Below are 22,978 nucleotides of genomic sequence, written 5' to 3'. Positions count from 1 at the left end.
CTAGTTTCCAGCCCTGCATTCCTCAGTTTTCCAGCCCCAAACTCCTTCCAGCTTCTCAATCCCCAGATCCATCCTAGCTGCCAAACTTTGCCACTCTTAAACAGCAATAATAATTAATGCAGTCATAAATGCTGTCCTTCAGATTAGATGTTAAAAAGTAGCTTGTTCCAGAGGTTTCGTTTAAAGCTAAAATCCCATGATGCGAGTCATTCACCTTAGTCTTTGTAGGACCTTGCTCTGCACAAAATAGCTGCCCCATATGCCTATACATTGCACTGCATTTCTATGTATGGGAAAAATTTTGTAATGCCTGATAAGTCATTATATAAATGCAAATGCAAGTCTTTTTTATAGAGGTATCTTCAACTTAGCAGAACAGGAACAGTAAATGCAGTAAAAAAAGAAAGGCAAACAGAGAGAGAGAGGAACCAGGGAATGTGGAATTGAACCTAGCCAGAGTCAGCACCTTCAGAGAAGGAGAGGAGTTTGGGAGAAGCCACAGCAGCGGGAGCAGGAGATCGAGAGGCCCAGAAAAAGGGCGCAGAGTTCGGGAGGAGCCACAGCAGCGGGAGCGGGAGATCGAGGCCGAAACTAAAACCATGACGTAAAGAGAAATCCAAGTGTGATGTCACAGCCAAGCGGGTAAGTGATTGGCAAGTATTTTATCTTTTTCTTTTCTTGTTAGTAGAAAACATTTGGCATTGTTGCCAAATTAAGTTAATTTAAGAGTTAAGTCATGATAGGAGAGCCCAGACCCGTGTCATGCTCCTCCTGTGCTATGTGGGAAATCAGGGACACGGGAAGTGTATCCAGCTGCAGCTCCTGTCAGACCGCATTGCGGCACTGGAGATGCGCATGGATTCACTCTGGAGCATCCATAATGCTGAGAATGTCATGAATAGCACGTTTAGTGAGTTGGTCCCACCGCAGGTAAAGGTTAAAAAGGCAGATAGGGAATGGGTGACCATCAGGCAGAGCAGGAGTAGGAAGATAGTGCAGAGGTCCCCTGCGGTCATCTCCCTCCAAAACAGATATACCACTTTGAATACTGTTGGGGGAAGATGGCTCATCAGGGGAAGGCAGCAGCAGCCAAGTTCATGGCACCATGGGTGGCTCTGCTGTACAGGAGGGCAGGAAAAAGAGTGGGGGAGCTATAGTGGTAGGGGATTATATTGTAAGGGGAATAGATAGGCATTTGTGAGGCCGCAATTGAGACTCCAGGATGTTATGTTGCCTCCCTGGTGCAAGGGTCAAGGATGTCTCGGAGTGGCTGCAGGGCATTCTGGAGGGGGAGGGTGAACAGCCAGTTGTCATGGTGCATATAGGTACCAACGATACAGGTAAACAAATGGGATGAGATCCTACAAGCTGAATTTAGGGAGCTGAGAGTTAAATTAAAAAGTAGGACCTCAAAGGTAGTAATCTCAGGATTGCTACCAGTGCCACGTGCTAGTCAGAGTAGAAATAGCAGGATAGTTAAGATGAATACGTGGCTTGAGAAATGGTGCCAGAGGGAGGGATTCAAATTCCTGGGACATTGGAACCGGTTCTGGGGGAGGTGGGACCAGTACAAACCGGATAGTCTGCACTTGGGTGGGACTGGAATCGATGTCCTAGGGGTGTGTTTGCTCGTGCTGTTGGGGAGGGAGTAAACTAATATGGTAGGGGGATGGAAATCTATGCAGGAAGACAGAGGGAAGTAAAATGGGGCAGAAGCAAAAGGTAAATGTATAACTACTGTGCTTTTCGCGCTGTAAAGGGGCTTGTCCAGGGGAAGGTAAACAGGCTCTGATTGAGAGTGTCCCTTTGTCTTGACAAGTCCCGGCCGGAGAATCTTCAATAAAGGTCTTTTACAGAAAAGGCAAGGAGGTGTTCGCGTGTCAGTGTATTCGCTGAAACAGATTGAGGGAAAAAGAATCCGTATTAACAATCACTGTGGCATCCCATTAGTTACAGATGCTAACCTGAAAATGACCCATTTATCCCAACTTCCTGTTCGTTAGCCAATCCTCTATCCATGCTAATATATTACCCCCTGACCCCGTGAGCTTTTATCTTGTGCAGTAACCTTTTATGTGGCACCTTATTGAATGCCTTGTAGAAATCCAAATACACATCTACTTTATCCACCCTGCTTGTTACATCCTCAAAAAACTCCAACAAATTTGACAAACATGATTTCCCTTTCATAAAACCATGCTAACTCTGCTTGACTGTATTATGATTTTCTAAATGTCCTGCTATTACTCCAGCATTTCCCCAATGACAGATGTTAGGCTAAACTGGTCTATAGTTTCCTGCTTTCTGTCTCCCTCCTTTCTTAACTAGGGGCGTTACATTTGTGGTTTTCCAATCTGCTGGGACCTCTCCAGAATCCAGGGATTTTTGGTAGATTACCACCAATGCATCCACTATCTCTGCAGCCACTTCTTTTAAGACCCTAGGATGCAGGCCATCAAGTCCAGGGGATCTGTCCATCTTTAGTCCCATTAGATTGCCTAGTATATTTTCTCTCGTGATAGTTTTAAGTTGCCCCCTCCCAATAGCCCCTTGATTATCAATTATTGGGATGCTTTTCGTGTCTTCTACTGTGAAGATCAATACAAAATATTTGTTCAAAGTCTCTGCCATTTCCCTGCTTCCCGTTATGAATTCCCCAGTCTCATCCTCTAAGGGGCCGACGTTTACTTTAGCTACTCTTTTCCTTTTTATATACCTTTAAAAGCTCTTGCTGTCTGTTTTTATATTTCTTGCTAGTTTACTCTCATAATTTATCTTCCCTCTCTAATATCTTTTTAGTCATCTGGTTTCTAAACAATTTCCCAATCCTCTGCCCTTCGCAACATTGTATGCCTTTGTTTTCAATTTGATACCATCCTTTATTCCTTAGTTAGCCACGGATGGTTCATCCTTCTCAGAGTATCACTTTTTCACTGGAATATACCTTTGCTGAGAGTTATGAAATATCTCCTTAAATGTTTTCCACTGCTCATCTACCGCCTTACCTTTTAATATATTTTCCCAGGCCACTTTAGCCAACTCTGCCTTCATACCTTTGTAATTGCCTTTATTTAAGTTCAGGACACTCATTTGAGACCTAGCTTTCTCAACCTCAAACTGAATTTGAAATTCTACCATGCTACAATAGTCTGCTCCCTGGTTGGTTCCACAATGTATTGTTCTAAGAAACCATCCCAAATACACTCTATGGCCTCTTCCTTAAGGCTACCTTTGCCAATTTGATTAGTCCAATCAATATAAAGATTAAAATCACCCATGATTATTGCTGTACCTTTCTTACAAGCCTCCATTATTTCTTGATTTATACTCTGTCCTATAGTGTAGCTACTGTTAGGGGGTCTATAGACTACTCCCACCAGTGACTTATTTCCCTTATTATTTCTTATCTCCACCAAACTGATTCTACATCTTGATCTTCTGAGCCAATGTAAATTCTCACTACTGCACTGATCTCATCCTTTATTACCCCACCTCCTTTTCCTTCCGAAATGTCAAATACCTCTGAATATTCAGTTCCCAGCCTTGGTCACCTTGCAACCATGTCTCTGTAATGACTGTCAGATCATACCCATTTATTTCTATTTGTGTTGTCAACTCATCTATCTTGTTACAAATGTTGCATGCATTCAGATAAAGAGCTTTTAAATGGGTTTTTTAAAACATTTTTCCCTACTCTGACCTCACTTTCTGATGCACTCTTATGTTTATACGCTCTGACCCTTTCTGTCACACTCTGGTTATCATTACCTCTATCACTACCCTGCACTATTGCCTTCTCCTTTCCTTTGACTTTTAAAATTTCCAGTCACCCGATTTCCCCCCCGCCCCCTGCCCACTCCACTATTAAGTTTAAAACCCCATCTAGAGCTTCAATTATTCGATTCACTCGGACACTGGTCCCAGCCTGGTTCAAGTGAAGTCCTTACCGACGGAACAGCTTCCTCTTATCCAAGTTCTGGTGCCAGTGCCGCATGAATCAAAACCATTTCTCCCACACCAATCGTTGAGCCACACGTTCAGCTCTCTGATATTATTTACCTTGTGCAAATTTGCTTGTGGCTCAGGTAGTAATCCAGAGATTATTACCTTTACGGTTCTGCTTTTTAATTTACCCTCTAGCTGCTCATACTCCCTCAGCAGAACCTCCTTCTTTGTCCTACCTCTGTCATTGGTACCTGCGTGGACCATGACAACTGGATCTTTCCCCGCCCACTCCAAGTTCCTCTCCAGCACAGAGGTGATGTCTTTAACCCTGGCACCGGGCAGAAAACACAGATTTCGGGACTCACGCTCTCAGCTGCAGAGAACAGAATCTATCCCCCTAATGATACTGTTCCTTATCACTACATTTCTTCTTAATCCCCCCACTTGAATGGTCCCCTGTACCATGGTGCTGTGGTCAGTTTGCTCATCCTCCCTGCAGTCCCTGCTCTCGTCCAGACAGGGACGAAAAACTTCGTACCTGTTGGACAAGAGCAAGGGCTGAGGTTCCTCCATCACTCTATCCTGGATCCCCATACCTGCCTCACTCATAGTCACACCCTCCTGTCCCTGACCACGGACCAAATTTGAATTATTTAATCTGAAGGGTGTGACTCCCTGCTGGAACACAGTGTCCCAGTGACTCTCCCCTCCCTGATGGGTCAGTGTCTGAAGCTCGGACTCCAGCTCATCAACTCGGAGCCGAAGTTCCTCAAACAGCCAACACTTACTGCAGATGTGGTTGCCGTGGATCAAACTGGTACCCACCAGCTTCCACATGCTGCAACTGCAACACATCACCTGCCCTGCCATCTCTAAAATATTTGATTTAATTAATTACGTTTTCAAGTTAGAAAATATTATCTATGTTTAGTTTTTAAATCCCAGCTCTTAATTTAAAGCAATGCCCAAGTTCAGAAAAAAAGAAAGAGAGAAATACTGACTGAGCAATCACTTATTAATCATATTTATTTATACAAAAAAGGTTTTGCACCTAGTAAGTGTCTGTAGAGTCACACCTCTTTAAAGGCTTCACACCTCAAAGATCCAATGGAAAAATAGAAAAAAGCACAGTGGACTTGGATATGCATCCAGAATGGCAGCCAGGATACACACACAAGTGGACATGGAGGGAATCTCGGTTACATTGACATGACAGAGAAATCAGCAGAAAAGTGCAGTGGTCTTAGATAGATCACATAGAAGGGAAGAAAAACTGAGGGCAAAGAGACAGCAGTATAATGAAGTCCAGTTATAGGCAATTACCAATCCCAGAAAAAGTCCTGGTCAATATTAATCCTTCATCCTACATCTGAAACAGATTATTTTGTCATTATCTCATTGCTATTTGTGGGATCTTCCAGTGCCTAAATTGGCTGCATTACAAGAAGGCCTATACTTCAAAACGTACTTAATTGGTTGTAAAGCGTTTGAGACATCCTGAAGTTGTGATGGCACTAGATAAATGCAAGTTCGTTCTTTCTGTAGGAGGCTATAGAATTAGGTCAATCCAGAGTCAGATGGGTATCACTTTGGAAGGCAGCATTACTACAGAATTCAGCCTTAAATTGCAAAAATGAACCACGCAGAGGTACGGACTCTGACAGCAGGACATGGGAGTCTGGCTGGTGGGAGGAGGTCGGAGACTGGGGCCTGATTAGAATAGAGGTCGGAACTTGGTTGGAGGTCTGTATACAGAACCCTATTGATTGAGGCATGGTTTACAAGTTAAATACCAACATTTTTTCTTCAACTTTCCATTGGTTAGCTTTTTAAAAAATAAAAGAGCCTCTCTCTCACTCTAGCTTTCAACACTGCAGGCAGCAACGTGTTGCAGAGCGATGGGAGTACACCATTGACTGGAGTACAAATTTTCACCCCATGAAGGAAGAAGGATTGAACATGGCCAGAAATTTGGCCCTAGAAAAGAAAAAAAAATTTATGTTTGGCTCCACAAACAATGATAAAGGAACAAGGCTATACAATCGACAAAAGTTTTCTCCAGTTTTGTGTGTAGGACAGGGAGCAGGCCACCAGCCACAGGACATCAAGAGGGGGTGACACTGACAACAGCAACAGGAGAGTTGAAAGGAGAACTGCGCTGATCGCCCCAGCAGCAGAGCAGCCATATCAAAATCATGGCCGAAGGTAAGACAACAACAACAACTTGTATTTATATAGCGCCTTCGACGTAGTGAAATGTCGCTTGGCGCTTCACAGGAGTATTATGTGCTAAAAAGTTGACACAGAGCTGCACATGTAGAAATCAGCACAGGCTTGGTCAAAGAGGTATGTTTTAAGGAGCATCTTAAAGGAGGAAAGAGAAGTAGAGAGACGGAGAGGCATGGCAGGGAATTCCAGAGCTTGGGGCCTAGGCAACAGAAGGCACCGCCACCAATGGTTGAGCGATTATAATCAGGGATGTTCAGGAGGGCAGAATTAGAGGGCAGACATCTCGGGGCGTTGTGGGAATGGAGGAGATTACGGAGCTAGGGAGGGCCTAGGCCATGGAGGGATTTGAAAATAAGGATGAGAATTTTGAAGTCAAGGCGTTGCTTAACCGGAAGCCAATGTAGGTCAGCGAGCACATGGGTGATGAATGAGTGGGACTTGTTGCGATTTAGGACACGGGCAGCCGAGTTTTGGATTACCTCTCGTTTAGGTAGGTTAGAATGTGGGAGACCAGCCAGGAGTGCGTTGGAATAGTCAAGTCTAGAGGCTACAAAGGCATGTTTGAGGGCTTCAGCAGATGTGCTGGGGCAAGGGCGGAGACTGGCAATGTTACAGAAGTGGAAATAAGCGGTCTTAGTTATGTTGAGGATATGTGGTAACCCAGAGATAATGGTGCAGGAACCGGAAGAGAAGCCGTTGCAGGTGATTCTTTGGCTACGATTAGATAGATAAGAATGGAACCAGGCAAGTGCACTCCCACCCAGCTGGACGACAGTGGAGAGGCGTTGGAGAAGGATAGAGTGATCAACCGTGTCAAAGGCTGCAGACAAGTCAAGAAGAACAAGGAGGGATAGTTTGCCTTTGTCACATTCACAAAGGCTGTCATTTGTGACTTTGATGAGAGCCATTTCGGTACTATGGCAGGCGCGGAAACCGGATTAGAGGGATTCAAACAAGTAATTACGTAAGAACATAAGAAATAGGAGCAGGAGTAGGCCACCTGGCCTCTCGAGCCTACTCCACCATTTAATAAGATCATGGCTGATCTGATCATGGACTGAGCTCCACTTCCCTGCCCTCTCCCCATAACCCTTATCGCTCAAAAATCTGTCTATCGCCACCTTAAATATATTCAGTGACCCAACCTCCACAGCTCTCTGGGGCAGAAAATTCCATAGATTTACAACCCCGAGAAGAAATTCCTCCTCAATTCAGTTTCAAATTGTGAGACTATGTCCCCTAGTTTTAGTTTTTATGGGCCCAAGTTTCGGCCTCAGTTGGCTCCTGATTTTTTGGAGCAACTGGTGTAGAACGGAGTATCTTAGAAATTCAAATTCTCGGCATTTAGTTTGCTCCAGTTCTAGTCAGTTAGAACAGTTTCATTTTGGAACAGAATTTTTTTTTCAAAAGGGGGCGTGTCCGGCCACTTACGCCTGTTTTCAAAGTTTCGGCAGTGAAAACTTACTCCAAACTAACTTAGAATGGAGTAAGTGAAGATTTTTGTATGCTCGAAAAAACCTCGTCTACATTTTAGAAAATCAGGCGTAGGTTACAAATCAGGCGTAGGGAACGGGGGGGGGTTTAAAGGGAAGTTTACAAACATTAAACACTTCAGTTTTACAAATAAAGAGCCATCATCAATAATAAATGATAAAAACATCAATAAATCAACCAATAAATCAATCAAAAAAAATTAAGAAGAAATATATTTTTTTAAATCAATAAATAAAACATTTTCTATTTACCGACTGCAGCACCGGGAGCCCTCCAACAGCGTGCTGGGATGCCCCCCCCCCACCCCCCACCCCCCACAGTGTGTCTCTGTCAGTGTCTCTATCTCTCTGTCTGTGTGTATCTCTCACTCTCTGTGTTTCTGACAGTGAGGGGAGGGGGAGGAGGGGGGTAGAGGGAGAGGGAGGGGGGCAGGGGGAGGGGAGGGAGGGAGGCAGAGGGGGAGGGAAGGAAGGGGGGGGGAGAAGGGAGAAGGGGGGAGGAGGAGGAGGAGGAGAAGGGGAAGGGGGTAGGAGGAGGAGAAGGGGAAGGGGGGGAGGAAAGGAGTAGGGAGGGGGGAGGAAGGCTGAACGGGGGGGGGGGGGGGGGGGAGAAGAGGGGGGAGGAGGCTGAATGGGCCGGGCCCGGTGGCTGGGCCCAAGACTTCGGGCAGGGCCCGTCCCCAGCACCAGATTTACAGGTAGGTGGCGTTGGGTCGGGTCGGGTCCGGGGTCAGGAGCGCGGGTCGGAGCCGGTCCGGGGGGGGCGGGAGGAGGGAGGTCAGTTCGTGTCGGGGGGAGGGGAAGGGAGGTTGGGTCGGGTCCGGGTGGGGGGGGGAAGGGTCGCGAGCGCGGGTCGGGTCGAGGGGGGTGGTGGGAGGGAGGGAGGTTCGGGTCGGGGGGGAGCGCGGGTCGGGTCCAGACCAGTGGGGGGGGGGCGGGGGGGGTGGAGAAGCGGGAGTCGAGTCGGGAGGAAGCAGGAGCTGGGCGTGGGTGGAGCCTTATGCACGCAGCCCCAGTGAGGCCATTCGGCCAGGGGCTGCTTGCTTCGGCCCCTCCCACACAGTTTTGGGCACCTGGAACTACTGCACATGCGCGCCCACTGTAACGCGCGTGTGCAGAGGTCCCAGCACTGTTTTCAGCGCAGGGACCTAGCTCCGCCCCCCACAGCTCGTGCTGCGCCGCGCCGAGGGCCAGAGGACCTGCAGGGAGCCGGAGAACCTGGAAGTTTTTTTTAGGCGCACTTTGTGGCGCGAAAAACGGGCGTCCAGGTCGGGGCTGCGCCGTTCTCGGCGTGGCCCGAAACTTGGGCCCTATGAGTGGAAATATCCTCTCTGCATCCACCTTATCTAGCCTCCTCATTATGTTTTGATAAGATCACCCCTCATTCTTCTGAACTCCAATGAGTATAGGCCCAACCTACTCAACCTATCTTCATAAGTCAACCCCTTCATCTCCAGAATCAACCTAGTGAACCTTCTTCTGAACAGCCTCCAATGCAAGTATATCCTTCCTTAAATACAGAGACCAAAACGGTACACGGTACTCCAGGTGTGGCCTCACCATGCACAAGGACCCCCAGGGCCCTCTGTACTGCAGCACTTTGCAATTTTTCTCCATTTAAATTATAATTTGCTTTTTTATTTTTTTCTGTCAAAGTGGATAACCTCACATTTTCACGCATTATACTCCATCTGCCAAACTTTTGCCCACTCACTTAGCCTGTCTATATCCCTTCGCAGATTTTGTGTGTCCTCCTCACAATTTGCTTTCCCACCCATCTTTGTATCATCAGCAAACTTGGCAACGTTACACTCAGTCCCTTCATCTAAGTCATTAATATAGATTGTAAATAATTGAGGCCCCAGCACCGATCCCTGTGGCACCCCACTAGTTACTGTTTGCCAACCGGAAAATGACCCATTTATCCCGACTCTCTGTTTTCTGTTAGTTAACCAATCCTTTATTCATGCTAATATATTACCCCCAACTCTGTGATCTTTTATCTTGTGTAGTAACCTCTTAGGTGCCACCTTATCGAATGTCTTCTGGAAATCCAAATACACCACATCCACTGGTTCCCCCTTATCCACTCTGCTCATTACATCCTCAAAGAACTCCAGCTAATTTGTCAAACATGATTTCCCTTGTGGGAAAGATGGACAAGGATTTGGGAGGTGACAACACATTGAAGGATTTTGGAGAGGAAAGGGAGGTTGGAGATGGGGCGGTAGTTTGCAAGGACAGAGGGATCGAGGGTTGTTTTTTTTGAGGAGAGGGATGATGATGGCAAATTTGAGGGAGAAGGATAAGAGGCGTCATGGCTCGCGGAGCAATTTGCCTCATGAGGCGCAAACCACGGGGCACAACGCTACCAGCAAATCGCTAACAAAATCTCAGTGGCAATTTCGATTGAGGCGCCACCGCCACTCGCCCCTGGGAGAAAAGGCCATCGCACCCCCTTAGCACTTCCCAGAGACCCAAAATAGGAGTAATTTTGGCCCCTAGGTCTGCGGGTTAGTACCCAATAGCCAAAGGGAGACAAAGAATTAGTGAATAAGCCAAGTAGAGAGCCAGTAGAAGAGTGGTTTGCTGTAATGAGTTGCTAGTACTGAACTGGGTGTTTGAAGACAACACAAAGCAATTTGATTTTGGAGGTGTCTTTCTTGTGCATTTCTTTCAGTCCCCTCCTCTCCTGAAGAGCTAGTTCTCACTGGGCTACAATTCCAATGGCGCTAGCAGTCCTCCAGCTATTTTTCATGCATCATTCCACTCAATAGAGTGAACAGAAACTGTCCCATCGGATCTTCTGCCCGTTATACACCCCACCCAATTTTCCTTTCCATGACTTCAATGATTGATCTGATTCCACCATGCCAAGGTTGAAAGTTACCCACAGTAACTGTCAGCAGGCTATTTAATTGTGCATGGAATCACAACTCTGTCTGCTCGTGTTCTTATCTGATGTCTACATATTGCACTTACCAGCAAGTGATGAGGAGTAAGAACAGCAGCTGATTATTTAGCCTTCTCCCTAGTAAATGGGTACGGAGACCAAATATATGACTACACCCTCCCCCCACCCCAACTATAACTGAAGTAAGCAAACTCAGCACAGACCTGGGGGAGTGGGGGGGTCGTTGAACCTGCAACTACACTGAGTGCTATACTGTAGATCACTCAATCATATAAAACTCGCTGAGTAGACCAACAGAAGTTTTCTTTTTTTTTAAAATCAATTTTCATGGTTTATTTTCTTGCTTCATCCTATTTTTTGTCCTTTAATGCAAGTTTTATACACTTTTAATATTCTATTTTGTACATTTACTGTTGTACTCAAACTCTCAGTTTTATGTTGCTCATTCTTCAGGTCCTCATTGCTTTATTTGTGAGCTTGTGTTCTCTTAACCACTACTTTCACACACTCAGCTGAGATGGCCCTAATTGCGAACAAGGACACAAGGAAAGGGCAGAAAATACAGCCACAAGGAGAACCTGCTTGAACCGGAGCTCACCATAAACTTCTAAGACAAAAGAGGAAAACTGAATTAAGATGTGCTGGAAATAGCATGGACGAAGAGAAATATTCAACTGGGACCGATGACTTATACGTGGAAGACAAGAGACTGGATCTATGCAGGTATGGGGAGCGGACTAAAAATAGATACAAGAAAACAAAAAGAACACTTCTGAAAAATAGATAAGAACTCCTGTGTTATTTTAGTGAGTAACCCACACAGATGCAGCAGAAATGCTCACTTTGTTCTTCTTGCCATCAAAGTCTGTTAGAATTGATGCTTTTCTACCTAAAGTGCGATTGAATTTTATTGATAAAATCGGGTACATTTCTTTCAATTTTTAATAACATTATAATAAATGTTAACTTGACATAACTGCAGTGCAGATTACAAGGACTCTAAAAAAGGAGGGAGAATGAAAACGGGTAATTATAGACCAGTTAGCCTGACATCAGTAGTGGGGAAAATGTTGGAATCAATCATTATGAAATAGCAGTGCATTTGGAAAGCAGTGACAGGACCGGTCCAAGTCAGCATGGATTTATGAAAGGGAAATCATGCTTGACAAATCTTCTGGAATTTTTTGAGGATGTAACTAGCAGAGTGGACAAGGGAGAACCAGTGGATGTGGTGTATTTGGACTTTCAAAAGGCTTTTGACAAGGTCCCACACAAGAGATTGGTGTGCAAAATCAAAGCACATGGTATTGGGGATAATGTACTGACGTGGATAGAGAACTGGTTGGCAGACACGAAGCAGAGTCGGGATAAACGGGTCCTTTTCAGAATGGCAGGCAGTGACTAGTGGAGTGCCGCAGAGCTCAGTGCTGGGACCCCAGCTCTTTACAATATATATTAATTTAGATGAAGGAATTGAGTGTAATATCTCCAAGTTTGCAGATGACACTAAACTGGGTGGTGATGTGAGCCGTGAGGAGGACGTAAAGAGGCTGCAGGGTGACTTGGACAGGTTAGGTGAGTGGGCAAATGCAAGGCAGATGCAGTATAATGTGGATAAATGTGAGGTTATCCACTTTGGGGGCAAAAACACGAAGGCAGAATATTATCTGAATGACGGCAGATTAGGAAAGGGGGAGGTGCAACGAGACCTGGATGTCATGGTTCATCAGTCATTGAAAGTTGGCATGCAGGTACAGCAGGCGGTGAAGGAGGCAAATGGTATATTGGCCTTCATAGCTAGGGGATTTGAGTACAGGAGCAGGGAGGTCTTACTGCAGTGGTACAGGGCCTTGGTGAGACCTCACCTGAAATAGTGTGTTCAGTTTTGTTCTCCTTATCTGAGGAAGGACGTTCTTGCTTTTGAGGGAGTGCAGCGAAGGTTCACCAGACTGATTCCTGGGATGGCTGGATTGACATATGAGGAGAGACTGGATCAACTGGGCCTTTATACATTGGAGTTTAGAAGGATGAGAGGGGAATCTCATAGAAACGTATAAGATTCTGACGGGACTGGACAGGTTAGATGCGGGAAGAATATTCCCAATGTTGTGAAAGTCCAGAACCAGGGGACACAGTCTTAGGATAAGGGATAGGCCATTTAGGACTGAGATGAGGAGAAACTTCTTCACTCAGAGATATGTTAACCTGTGGAATTCCCTGCCGCAGAGAGTTGTTGATGCCAGTTCATTGGATATATTCAAGAGGGAGTTGGATATGGTCCTTACAGCTAAAGGGATCAAGGGGTATGGAGAGAAAGCAGGAAAGGGGTACTGTGGGAATGATCAGCCATGATCTTATTGAATGGCGGTGCAGGTTCGAAGGGCCGAATGGCCTACTCCTGCACCTATTTGCTATGTTTCTATTTGTGGGAAAGTTGCAGGCCTGCTTACCTGTTGAGCCAGGAGAAAATACAACAGGAAATTATACATTTTACAGTAGAACCTGAGAGAGAAAGTGTGAGGGAAATTGGTTCAGACAGAGAAGCTAAACAAAGAGAAGAGATGAGGGAAAGTGTATGTTTGACAGAAAAGAACGAGGGAAAACAGACAAGAAAAACAAGGAGAGTCAGTGAGAAAGAGAGGGCAGAAAAATGGACATGGGGGCAGAGACGACAACACGATAATAAATTATTTATTTGTTGTTAATTAGCAACACAATCACTGCAACTGGTGATGAATACACCAGGTGAAGTTTCTTGTTCCACAAGAAACATAAGAAATAGGAGCAGAGTAGGCTATTTGACCCCTCGAGCCTGTTCCTCCATTTAATAAGATGATGGCTGATCTGATCATGGACTCAGCTCCACTTTCCTGCCCGCTCCTCATAACCCTTTAAACATAGAAACATAGAAAATAGGTGCAGGAGTAGGCCATTCGGCCTTTCGAGCCTGCACCACCATTCAATAACATCATAGCTGATCATTCACCTCAGTACCCCTTTCCTGCTTTCTCTCCATACCTGTTGATCCCTTTAGCCGCAAGGGCATATCTAACTCCCTCCTGAATATATCCAATGATTTGGCATCAACAACTCCTGGCATCAACAATTCCACAGGTTAACAACTCTCTGAGTGAAGAAGTTTCTCCTCATATCAGTCCTAAATGGCCTACCCCTTATCCTAGGACTGTGTCCCATGGTTCTGGATTCCCCATCATCGGGAACATTCTTCCTGCATCTAACCTGTTCAGTCCCGTCAGAATTTTATATTTTTCTGAGATCCCTTCTCATCCTTCTAAACTCCAGATTCCCCGGGAATCAGTCTGGTGAACCTTCGCTGCATTCCCTCAATAGCAAGAACGTCCTTCCTCAGATTAGGAGACCAAAACTCAACACAATATTCCAGGTGAGGCCTCACTAAGGCCCTATACAGCTGCAGTAAGACCTCCCTGCTCCAAAACTCAAATCCCCTAGCTATGAAGGTCAACATACCATTTGCCTTCTTCTCCATCTGCTGTACCTGCATGCCAACTTTCAATGACTGATGTACCATGACACCCAGGTCTCATTGCACCTCCCCTTTTCCTAATCTGCCACAATTCAGATAATATTCTGCCTTGGTGTTTTTGCCTTATTGCTCAAAAATCTGTCTATCTCCACCTTAAATATATTCAATAACCAAGCCTCTACAGCTCTCTGGGGCAGAGGATTCCACAGATTTACAACCCTCAGAAAAAATTTCTCCTCATCTCAGTTTTAAATGGACAGCCCCTTATTCTGAGACTATGTCCCCTAGTTTTAGTTTCCCCTATGAGTGGAAATATCCTCTCTGTATATACCTTGTCAAGCCTCCTCATTATCTTATATGTTTCGATAAGATCACTGCTCATTCTTCTGAACTCCAATGAGTACAGGCCCAATCTACTCAACCTATCTTCATAAGACAACCACCTCATCGGCAGAATCAACCGAGTGAACCTTCTCTGAACTGCCTCCAATGCAAGTATATCCTTCCTTAAGTACGGAGACCAAAACTGTATGCAGTACTCTGGGTGTGGCCTCACCAATACCCTGTACAGTTGTAGCAGGATATCTCTACTTTTATACTCTATCCCCCTTACAATTAAGGCCAACATTCCATTTGCCTTCCTGATTACATGCTGTACCTGCATACTAGCTTTTTGTGTTTCATGCACAAGGACCCACAGGTTCCTCTGTACTGCAGCACTTTGCAATTTTTCTCCATTTAAATTATAATTTGCTTTTCTATTTTTTCTGCCAAAGTGGATAACCTCACATTTTCCCACATTATACTCCATCTGCCAAATTTTTGCCCACTTACTGAGCCTGTCTATATCCCTTTGCACATTTTCTGTGTCCTCCTCACAATTTGCTTTCCCACCCAGTTTTGTATCATCAGCAAACTTGGCTACATTACACTCGGTCCTTTCATCCAAGTCATTAATATAGATTGTAAATAGTTGAGGCCCCAACACCGATCCCTGCGACACCCCACTAGTCACTGTTAGCCAACTGGAAAATGATCCATTTATCCCGACTCTCTGTTTTCTGCTAGTTCCGACTCTCTGTTTTCTGCTAGTTAGCTAATCCTCTATCCATGCTAATATATTAGCCCCAACCCCGTGAACTTTTATCTTGTGCAGTTCCAACTGGATTTTGAAGTGAAATTCCCATTATGTCTTGAAAGGGAGTTGTCTCAGAATTTAAGTAGCTAATTTGGTAAGTTTCGGGTAACACAACTACAACGGCATTTATATATGGTCTTTAACGTTGAAAAAAAAATCTCAAGTGGCGTAATCAGGCAGAAATGGATGTCAAGCCAAAGAAGAAGATATTAGGAGGGGAGACCAACAGCTTGGTCAAAGGGGTGGGTTTTAGGAAGGGTGTTAAAAGAGGAGAGAGAAGTAGTGAAGCTTAGGGAAGGAATCCAGAGCTCGGGTTCTAGGCAGTTGAAAGCATGGCCAAGTGAGGCAAAGGAGGGGGGAGATTCTCAAGAGGCGAATTAGAGGAATGGAAAGTTTGGAGGGGGTGTGGGGTGTAGAGTTGGAGGAGTTTACAGACGAGGGAGGTGGAAGGCTGTGATAGGATTTAAACACAAGGATTTAAACACAAGCACAATCATTTTAAATTTGAAATGTTGGAGTACTGGAGCCAGTGTAGGTCAGTGAGGACAGGGGCAATGTAGGATAGGGTATGGGCAACACAGTTTTGGATGAGCTGAAGTTTGGAGAGGGTGGAGGATGTGAGGCAGATGAGCAGAGCATTGGAATCATAGTCTGGAGGTGACAAAGGAGGGTTTCAGAAGCAGGCTGAGGAAGGAAATGTTAGAGGTGGAAGTAAGCTATCTTTGTGATGGAGAGTATATGGGGTCTGAAACTCAGCTCAGAGTTGAGAAGGATGTTGAGGTTGCTAACAGTCTGTTCAGCCTGAGGCAGTGGCCAAGGAGGGCAATGGAATTGGTGGGAAGGGTATGGAGTTTGTGGTGTCAAAAACATTGGTTTAGGTCTTAACAATGTTTAGCTGATGGAAATTTAGGCTTATCAAAGACTGGGTGTTGGAAACATAGTTTGACAACAAAGAGACAATGGAGTTGAAAGAGGTAGAGGAGAAGTAGAGCTGGATGTCATCTGCATAGTTTGCAGATGATGTTGCATACTGCTTTACAGCATTAAGCTTTCTCTTGTGTTCAAATCCTTCATTATTTCTGTAGTCTCCTCCAGCCCTACAAATCTACGAGGACTGTGTCCTCCAATTCTGGCCTCTTCCCACCACTGGCGGCCATGTCTTCAGATGTCTAGGCCCTAACCTCCCTAAACCCCATTGCCTCTTCACCTCTCCTCCGAAGACGCTCATTAAAACCTACCTCTTTGACCAAGCTTTTGGTCACCTGTCCTACTGTCTCCTTCTTCCAGTCTGTGTCAGCCATGGCTCAAGTTGCTAGCACCCTTGCCTCTCAGTCAGAAGCTTGTGGGTTCAAGACCCACTCCAGGGACTTGAGCACAAAAATCTAGTCTGACACACTAGTGCAGTACTGAGGGAGTGCTACACTGTCGGAGGTGCCATCTTTCGGATGAGACGTTAAACCGAGGCCCCATCAGCTTGCTCAGTGGATGTAAAAGATCCTATGGCACTATTTCAAATTACAAGGGAGTTATCCCCGGTGTCCTAGCCAATATTTATCCTTCAATCAACATCACAAACAGATTATGTGGTCGTTATCACATTGCTGTTTGTGAGAGCTTGCTGTGCAGAAATTGGCTGCCGCATTTCCTACATTACAACAGTGACTACACTTCAAAAAGTACTTAATTGGGTGTAAAACGCTTTGGAACGTCTGGTGGTCGTGAAAGGCACTATATAAATGCAAGTCTTTCTTTCTTTGGCTCGGTGTCAATTATTGTCTGATTATGCTTCTGTGAAGTACCTCGGGATGTCTTATTATGTTAAGAGGTGCTATATAAATACAAATGTTGTTGGAGGACTTGAGGTTGAGTCCAGCCAGACTGGAGATGAGTTTGGGGTGGAGTATAAAATGTTGCGATGCAGTATCACAGTTGTGTGGGGCAGACTGGTTGGACCAGATGCTCTTTACCTTTCCGCCATTGTTCATTGGTTTATATGTAACCTTCAGGGCTGCTGACCGTGGTCCATGTGGCTCTTTGTCCGCCAGTGCGGACACGATAGGCCGAAATGGCCTCCTTCTGCGCTGTACATTTCTATGTTTCTATGTGGATTTAACCTGAGCTCAAAACCCAAGGACATCTGGTAGCTAATTTACTCCCTTCCTTGTCGCCATCCCCCCCCCCCCCCGCCCCCCACCTCCCATTCCCAACAAACATATTAACAACTTGCAGGACCCCTGCAGAGGTATATACACAGACAAAACATACAGGCAGAGACAGACTTTTCAAGTCAGGAGGATTAATCTTCTGGAAAAGTTTGTTATACAAAGAAAACCATGAAGGTATCTTGTAACCTGTAAACAATTAACTGATGCTCCATAGAAGTCTTCTTTTCTTTACAGCTAAACAGATCCTAATGGTTTCTTTTTGAAATGTTGATAGCAGGCATTTACAACTAGATGTTCAAAGCAATATTTGGGACCCCATCGTTAGTAATATTACTGTAAAAGCCCCATACTCGTGAGTGATCTACAGAAATGAATGTCACAAATGGATCATGCACTAAGCAGTACAACAGTTTGGATCTAGAACATGAAATAAATTTTGACTAAAAAAAAGTTACAATGGCAACTTTTCTATATCAATACTGTACTTCCACTTTTTTGCTTTCCTTCCTTGAATCTTCTGGTGCGACACATCATTGCTGCTGCATTCAAAGTATATCCGTTTTTGGAGGGGAGATTATGACACATTAGAGAATGGAAACTTCAAACCGCTACATACTTATTCAATGCTGAAGCCTTTTAATGGTACCAAAAAGGTCACTCATCATTGGATTCGGTGAAGTTGCTTGTTTACGTCACCAAAGCAGCTCTGCTTTGAATTTGAGACATGAAATTGTTCATAGAGCTGCAGCAATATGTTTAATTTATCCTACAGGATAGAAGACTTTTTAAAAATAAGAGTATTTTACATTGAAAATACTTCTCCCTAAAGTTATCTCCTTTTAAGCAACAGGTGGTCACTGAAAAACCATTTTAATTTGTTTAATGTTTTATGATAATTTTAGTTGTGCATCAGTGTTACAACCAACCAATCAGCAGCCTGTGTGTAAAATGGCACTATTTCCTGACAAATTCAGTTGTTAATTGTTCAATATCGATTGATTATTTTACAGGGAATTATTTTTTCTTGTATTAATAGTTTCTAAATTATAATCCAAGGAAATCAAATTATTCAGTGATACCATTCTGCAGCTTGATACATTTAGTCGATAGTGGTTTGGAGCTCTAAGACTGTCTAAATGGCATACACAACTAAAGTAGAAGCATTTCTGTCATTTACAAAATGACCCCAACTGCTCTCATTTGAGTCAATTCTAGTATGCGTAATTATACAGATTATTTAAATATCAAAAAACCTATTCTAATAATGCTGAAATTTAATTGAACCATAACAACCAATGGAACTGACTGCTTAGAATAGGATGTTTAGATTACTTACGGCTGGCAGAGTTTCACCAAATCTTGGTCAGTGGTGCCTGGTGGCAGTCCTCTGATGTAAAGGTTTGTCTTACTGAGCTGTTCCCATCCTGCATTATTGCTGCCACTACTGTTGTTGTTGCTGAGGGGACTGGGTGGAGCCATTGGATGGGAGGTGGGTGCACAGGGTTGCTGTAAAAAAAAGTATACTTAATTTTAATGCATTGAACTTTATTCAGATTATTTATTAAACCCAATAGGCAAATTGCATATTTGTAATATATACTGGACATAGAATTTCAATCGCGAGTGTTTCTTAATAATCCTTCAGTGATAATGTTGCATGCATGAATGACAACGATCAAAAACACAGACCCTGCTGTTGTGTGTACTCACTGCTGCTAGCACAAAAACTGAAAGTGTATATTGTAAATAAATGCAAATACCAACGTAAGCCTACAATCTGGTCTTGGGTTCAGATGATGATTGTAAACATTTTCATTCGCACCAATTACAATATTTATTAAATGACTTGATTATACAACTGCTTTCTAATTACTCTTCCTATCCATTGTTTTCAATTTAATTGCCAAGCTAAAAAAGACAGTAAGCCGTAACATGCTTTTGTGCTGGAAAATATGAACACAATGCTAACTTCTCAGAGTATGTCTGCTGTCACTCCCTTGCTGCCCCCTCATTCCTGTCAAAAATTGTCCCTCCCATCCAACTGATATACTCAAGTGCTCTGTCCTGGCCTTCGTCCTGCTCATGCAGTGAGAATGAGGGAACATTATTGGAAGGACAGACTAGCCCCGTCACCCTCATCACTCGAGATAATTGTACTGCTTATAATGAGAATAGATCAGATTAACAATTCCCAGCAGCATTCCACAATTCTTGCTGCATGAATATAAAGAGTATATTGGAACATTTAGAAAAGGAGCTGTGCAAAGCATATTGGGGGATGAACCATACAAAAAGGTAGAAATACGATCAACCGTGTCTTTTAGATATGAAACTGTGCATCATCAGAATATGTAGTATTTCTCCCTAGCAGGATTTCTTCATATCCAAAAACCAGATCTGATCAATCTGGAAACATGGGCCTCAATAAACATCAGAAAAGATCCCTGAAGGAAAGGGTAATTTATTCTACGACACCAAATATAAACTTAATTTAAAACTTAAAGCACATGAGATTGGGGGTAATGTATTGACGTGGATAGAGAACTGGTTGGCAGAAAGGAAGCAAAGAGTAGGAATAAACAGGTCCTTTTCAGAATGGCAGGCAGTGACTAGTGGGGTACCGCAAGGTTCAGTGCTGGGGCCCCGGCTATTTACAATATACATTAATGATTTAGACGAAGGAATTGAACGTAATATCTCCAAGTTTTCAGATGGCACTAAGCTGAGTGGCAGTGCGAGCTGCGAGGAGGATGCCAAGAGGCTGCAGGGGGACTTGGACAGGTTAGGTGAGTGGGCAAATGCATGGCAATGCAGTATAATGTGGATAAATGTGAGGTTATCCACTTTGGTGGCAAAAACAGGAAGGCAGAATATTATCTGAATGGTGACAGATTAGGAAAAGGTGAGATGCAATGAGACCTGGGTGGCATGGTACATCAGTCATTGAAAGTTGGCATGCAGGTACAGCAGGCGGTGAAGGAGGCAAGTGAGATGTTGGCCTTCATAGCGAGAGGATGAGAGTATAGGAGCAGGGAAGTCTTAATGCTGTTGTACAGGGCCTTGGTGAGGCCATACCTTGAATATTGTGTACAGTTTTGGTCTCCTAATCTGAGGAAGGACATTCTTGCTATTCAGGGAGTGCAGCGAAGATTCACCAGACTGATTCCCGGGATGGCAGGACTGACATATGAAGAAAGACTGGATCAACTAGGCTTATATTCACTGGAATTTAGAAGAATGAGAGGGGGTCTCACAGAAACACATAAAATTCTGATGGGATTGGGCAGGTTAGATGCAGGAAGAATATTCCTGATATTGGGGAAGTCCAGAACCGGGGATCACAGTCTAAGGATAAGGGGTAAGCCATTTAGAACCGAGATGAGGTGAAACTTCTTCACTCAGAGAATTGTGAATCTGTGGAATTCTCTACTACAGAAAGTTGTTGAGGCCAGTTCATTAGTACCCCATTCCTGGGGATATATTCAAAAGGGTGTTAGATGTGACCCTTACGACTAAAGGGATCAAGGGGTATGGAGAGAAAGCAGGAATGGGGTACTAAAGTTGCATGATCAGCCATGATCATGTTGAATGGTGGTGCAGGCTCGAAGGGCCGAATAGCCTACTCCTGCACCTATTTTCTATGTTTCAATGTTAATTTCAGCACCATTTATTTCTGAAGCATCCATATTCACAGAAATAATTGGCTGCCACAAAACAAATACTAACAGCCATGATTAATCAATACATGATTTGTTTTCTAAAATGTTGCACATTAATTACTTCTAAAATGATATTCCTGCAAAGATTATTGAGAATATATCAAAGACGATAAGAGTATTTACAAAACCTCCTTAGATGCAACGGATGGAGCAAGGCAAAGTGAGCTTTCAGCACAACCTATATTAAGAGAATACCAAATCTGATGGACAAAATTGATCCTCCTGGGGCAGTTGGTATTCTGACAGGTTTGATCAATTCAAAAGCAAACTACTGCAGATGCTGGAAATCTGAAAGAAAAACAGAAAATGCTGGAAATACTCAGCAGGTCAGGCTACATCTGTGGAGAGAGAAACAGAGTGAAGATTTTCAGGTCGATGTCCTGACGAAAGGTCATCAACCTGATGTTGGGAAATGGCAAGCTTTGGGCTTTTTCATTTCGGGCCCCCAGTGTCAGTATCAAGCACTCCAAGTTCACGCTAGCAAGGATAGTTTCAGAATAAACTTCCCTCTAATCCACTTGAACAATATATCGTAGTCTCAACCTCAGAAAATGATTAGCTTCTGCACTAACATGCCACTTCTTCATTCTGCGTATCAGCCATCCGATGGACTAAGTAAGATTTTCAATTAGTGTTTTTTGTACTGTAAGCCCTTGCCCACTAAGAAGCAGGTTCAGACTGCCAAACTTATTTACATTGGATCTTTACAGCTGATACAGTGGAAAATTTCATCCATCAGTTTCGGTAGCATTCAATCTCATGTACCAGAGATGAAAGGCCAGTGTATAAACTCACTGTACTACCTTGTCTCCATACAGAATATTTACAACACAGTCCCTTTCTACACTTGTGCTGCTGGTGCCAGAGACATGCAGATTGTTCAAAAGTCATCATGACTTGACATTTCTGGATTTTCTCTGATATTGAGGAAGTACCACACAGGGCGAGGTTAAAACTGTACTACCAACCACCACTGAGAGCAAAAGGCAGCTTACGGTAGCCAGTGCCCTTGTCACTGTTTTTTTATTGTGCTGCTGGCACTAGAATAGTGGGAGGAGGGGAGAACCACATCGAGGTAGATCTCTACATTTTGGATTACGCGTATTTATATTACAGCATGGTCACCAAAATTGGGCTGCCTCCATTGGTAGCTGTTGTATAAGTGCAGCAATAAACTGCATCGTAAAGGTGCTCTATGTAGACTATGTAACAAAGTTATCGGCTCAGAATTGCGGTCAGGATAACGGCGAACTAGCAGCTCTAATTGTTCTGGACGGCCCCACCAGAGTTTCTCTCTAGCTACCCTATCAACTCCTTTGATCATCTTAAACACCTCAATTAGTTCTTCCTATAATATTCACAGGAATACAAAGCCGAGATTATGCAACCTGTCCTCATAATTTAACCATTTTAGCCCCAGTATCATTCTGGTGAATCTGCACCCTTATTATGTAGAATGCAAAATTAGGTTGATCCACAGAGGCTTCAATTCTCCTTTATTCTGGAGCAGATCTTTCTTCTCGTCTCCTGTGTCAATGAAGTATATGCTGTCATCTGTCTTAGTTACATAGAAAATAGGTGCAGGAGTAGGCCATTCCGCCCTTCAAGCCTGCACCACCATTCAATAAGATCATGGCTGATCATTCACCTCAGTATCCCTTTCCTGCTTTCTCTCCATACCCCTTGATCCCTATAGCCGTAAGGGCCATATCTAACTCCCTCTTGAATATATCCAATAAACTAGCATCAACTCTCTGCGGCAGGGAATTCCACAGGTTAACAACTCCCTGACTGAAGAAGATTCTCCTCATCTCAGTCCTAAATGGCTTTTCCCTTATCCTTAGACTATGTCCCCTGGTTCTGGACTTCC

At 44.1% G+C, this 22,978-nt stretch overlaps 1 protein-coding gene across 16 annotated transcripts in view; it reads right to left on the bottom strand.

Annotated features, from left to right (window-relative positions):
* The window catches only part of LOC139259794 (RNA-binding motif, single-stranded-interacting protein 1-like), a 769,398-nt gene that overhangs the window by 279,685 nt on the left and 466,735 nt on the right, over nucleotides 1-22,978 (bottom strand). For all 16 annotated transcript variants that reach the window (XM_070875543.1, XM_070875544.1, XM_070875545.1 and 13 more), the window contains one exon: nucleotides 18,726-18,895. In XM_070875543.1, the coding sequence (XP_070731644.1) occupies nucleotides 18,726-18,895 (170 nt within the window). The remainder of the gene's footprint in view (nucleotides 1-18,725; nucleotides 18,896-22,978) is intronic.

The sequence above is a fragment of the Pristiophorus japonicus genome, chromosome 3, assembly GCF_044704955.1.
Source record: "Pristiophorus japonicus isolate sPriJap1 chromosome 3, sPriJap1.hap1, whole genome shotgun sequence".
Lineage (NCBI taxonomy): Eukaryota > Metazoa > Chordata > Chondrichthyes > Pristiophoridae > Pristiophorus > Pristiophorus japonicus.
This window is presented reverse-complemented; position numbering and strand designations above follow the sequence as displayed.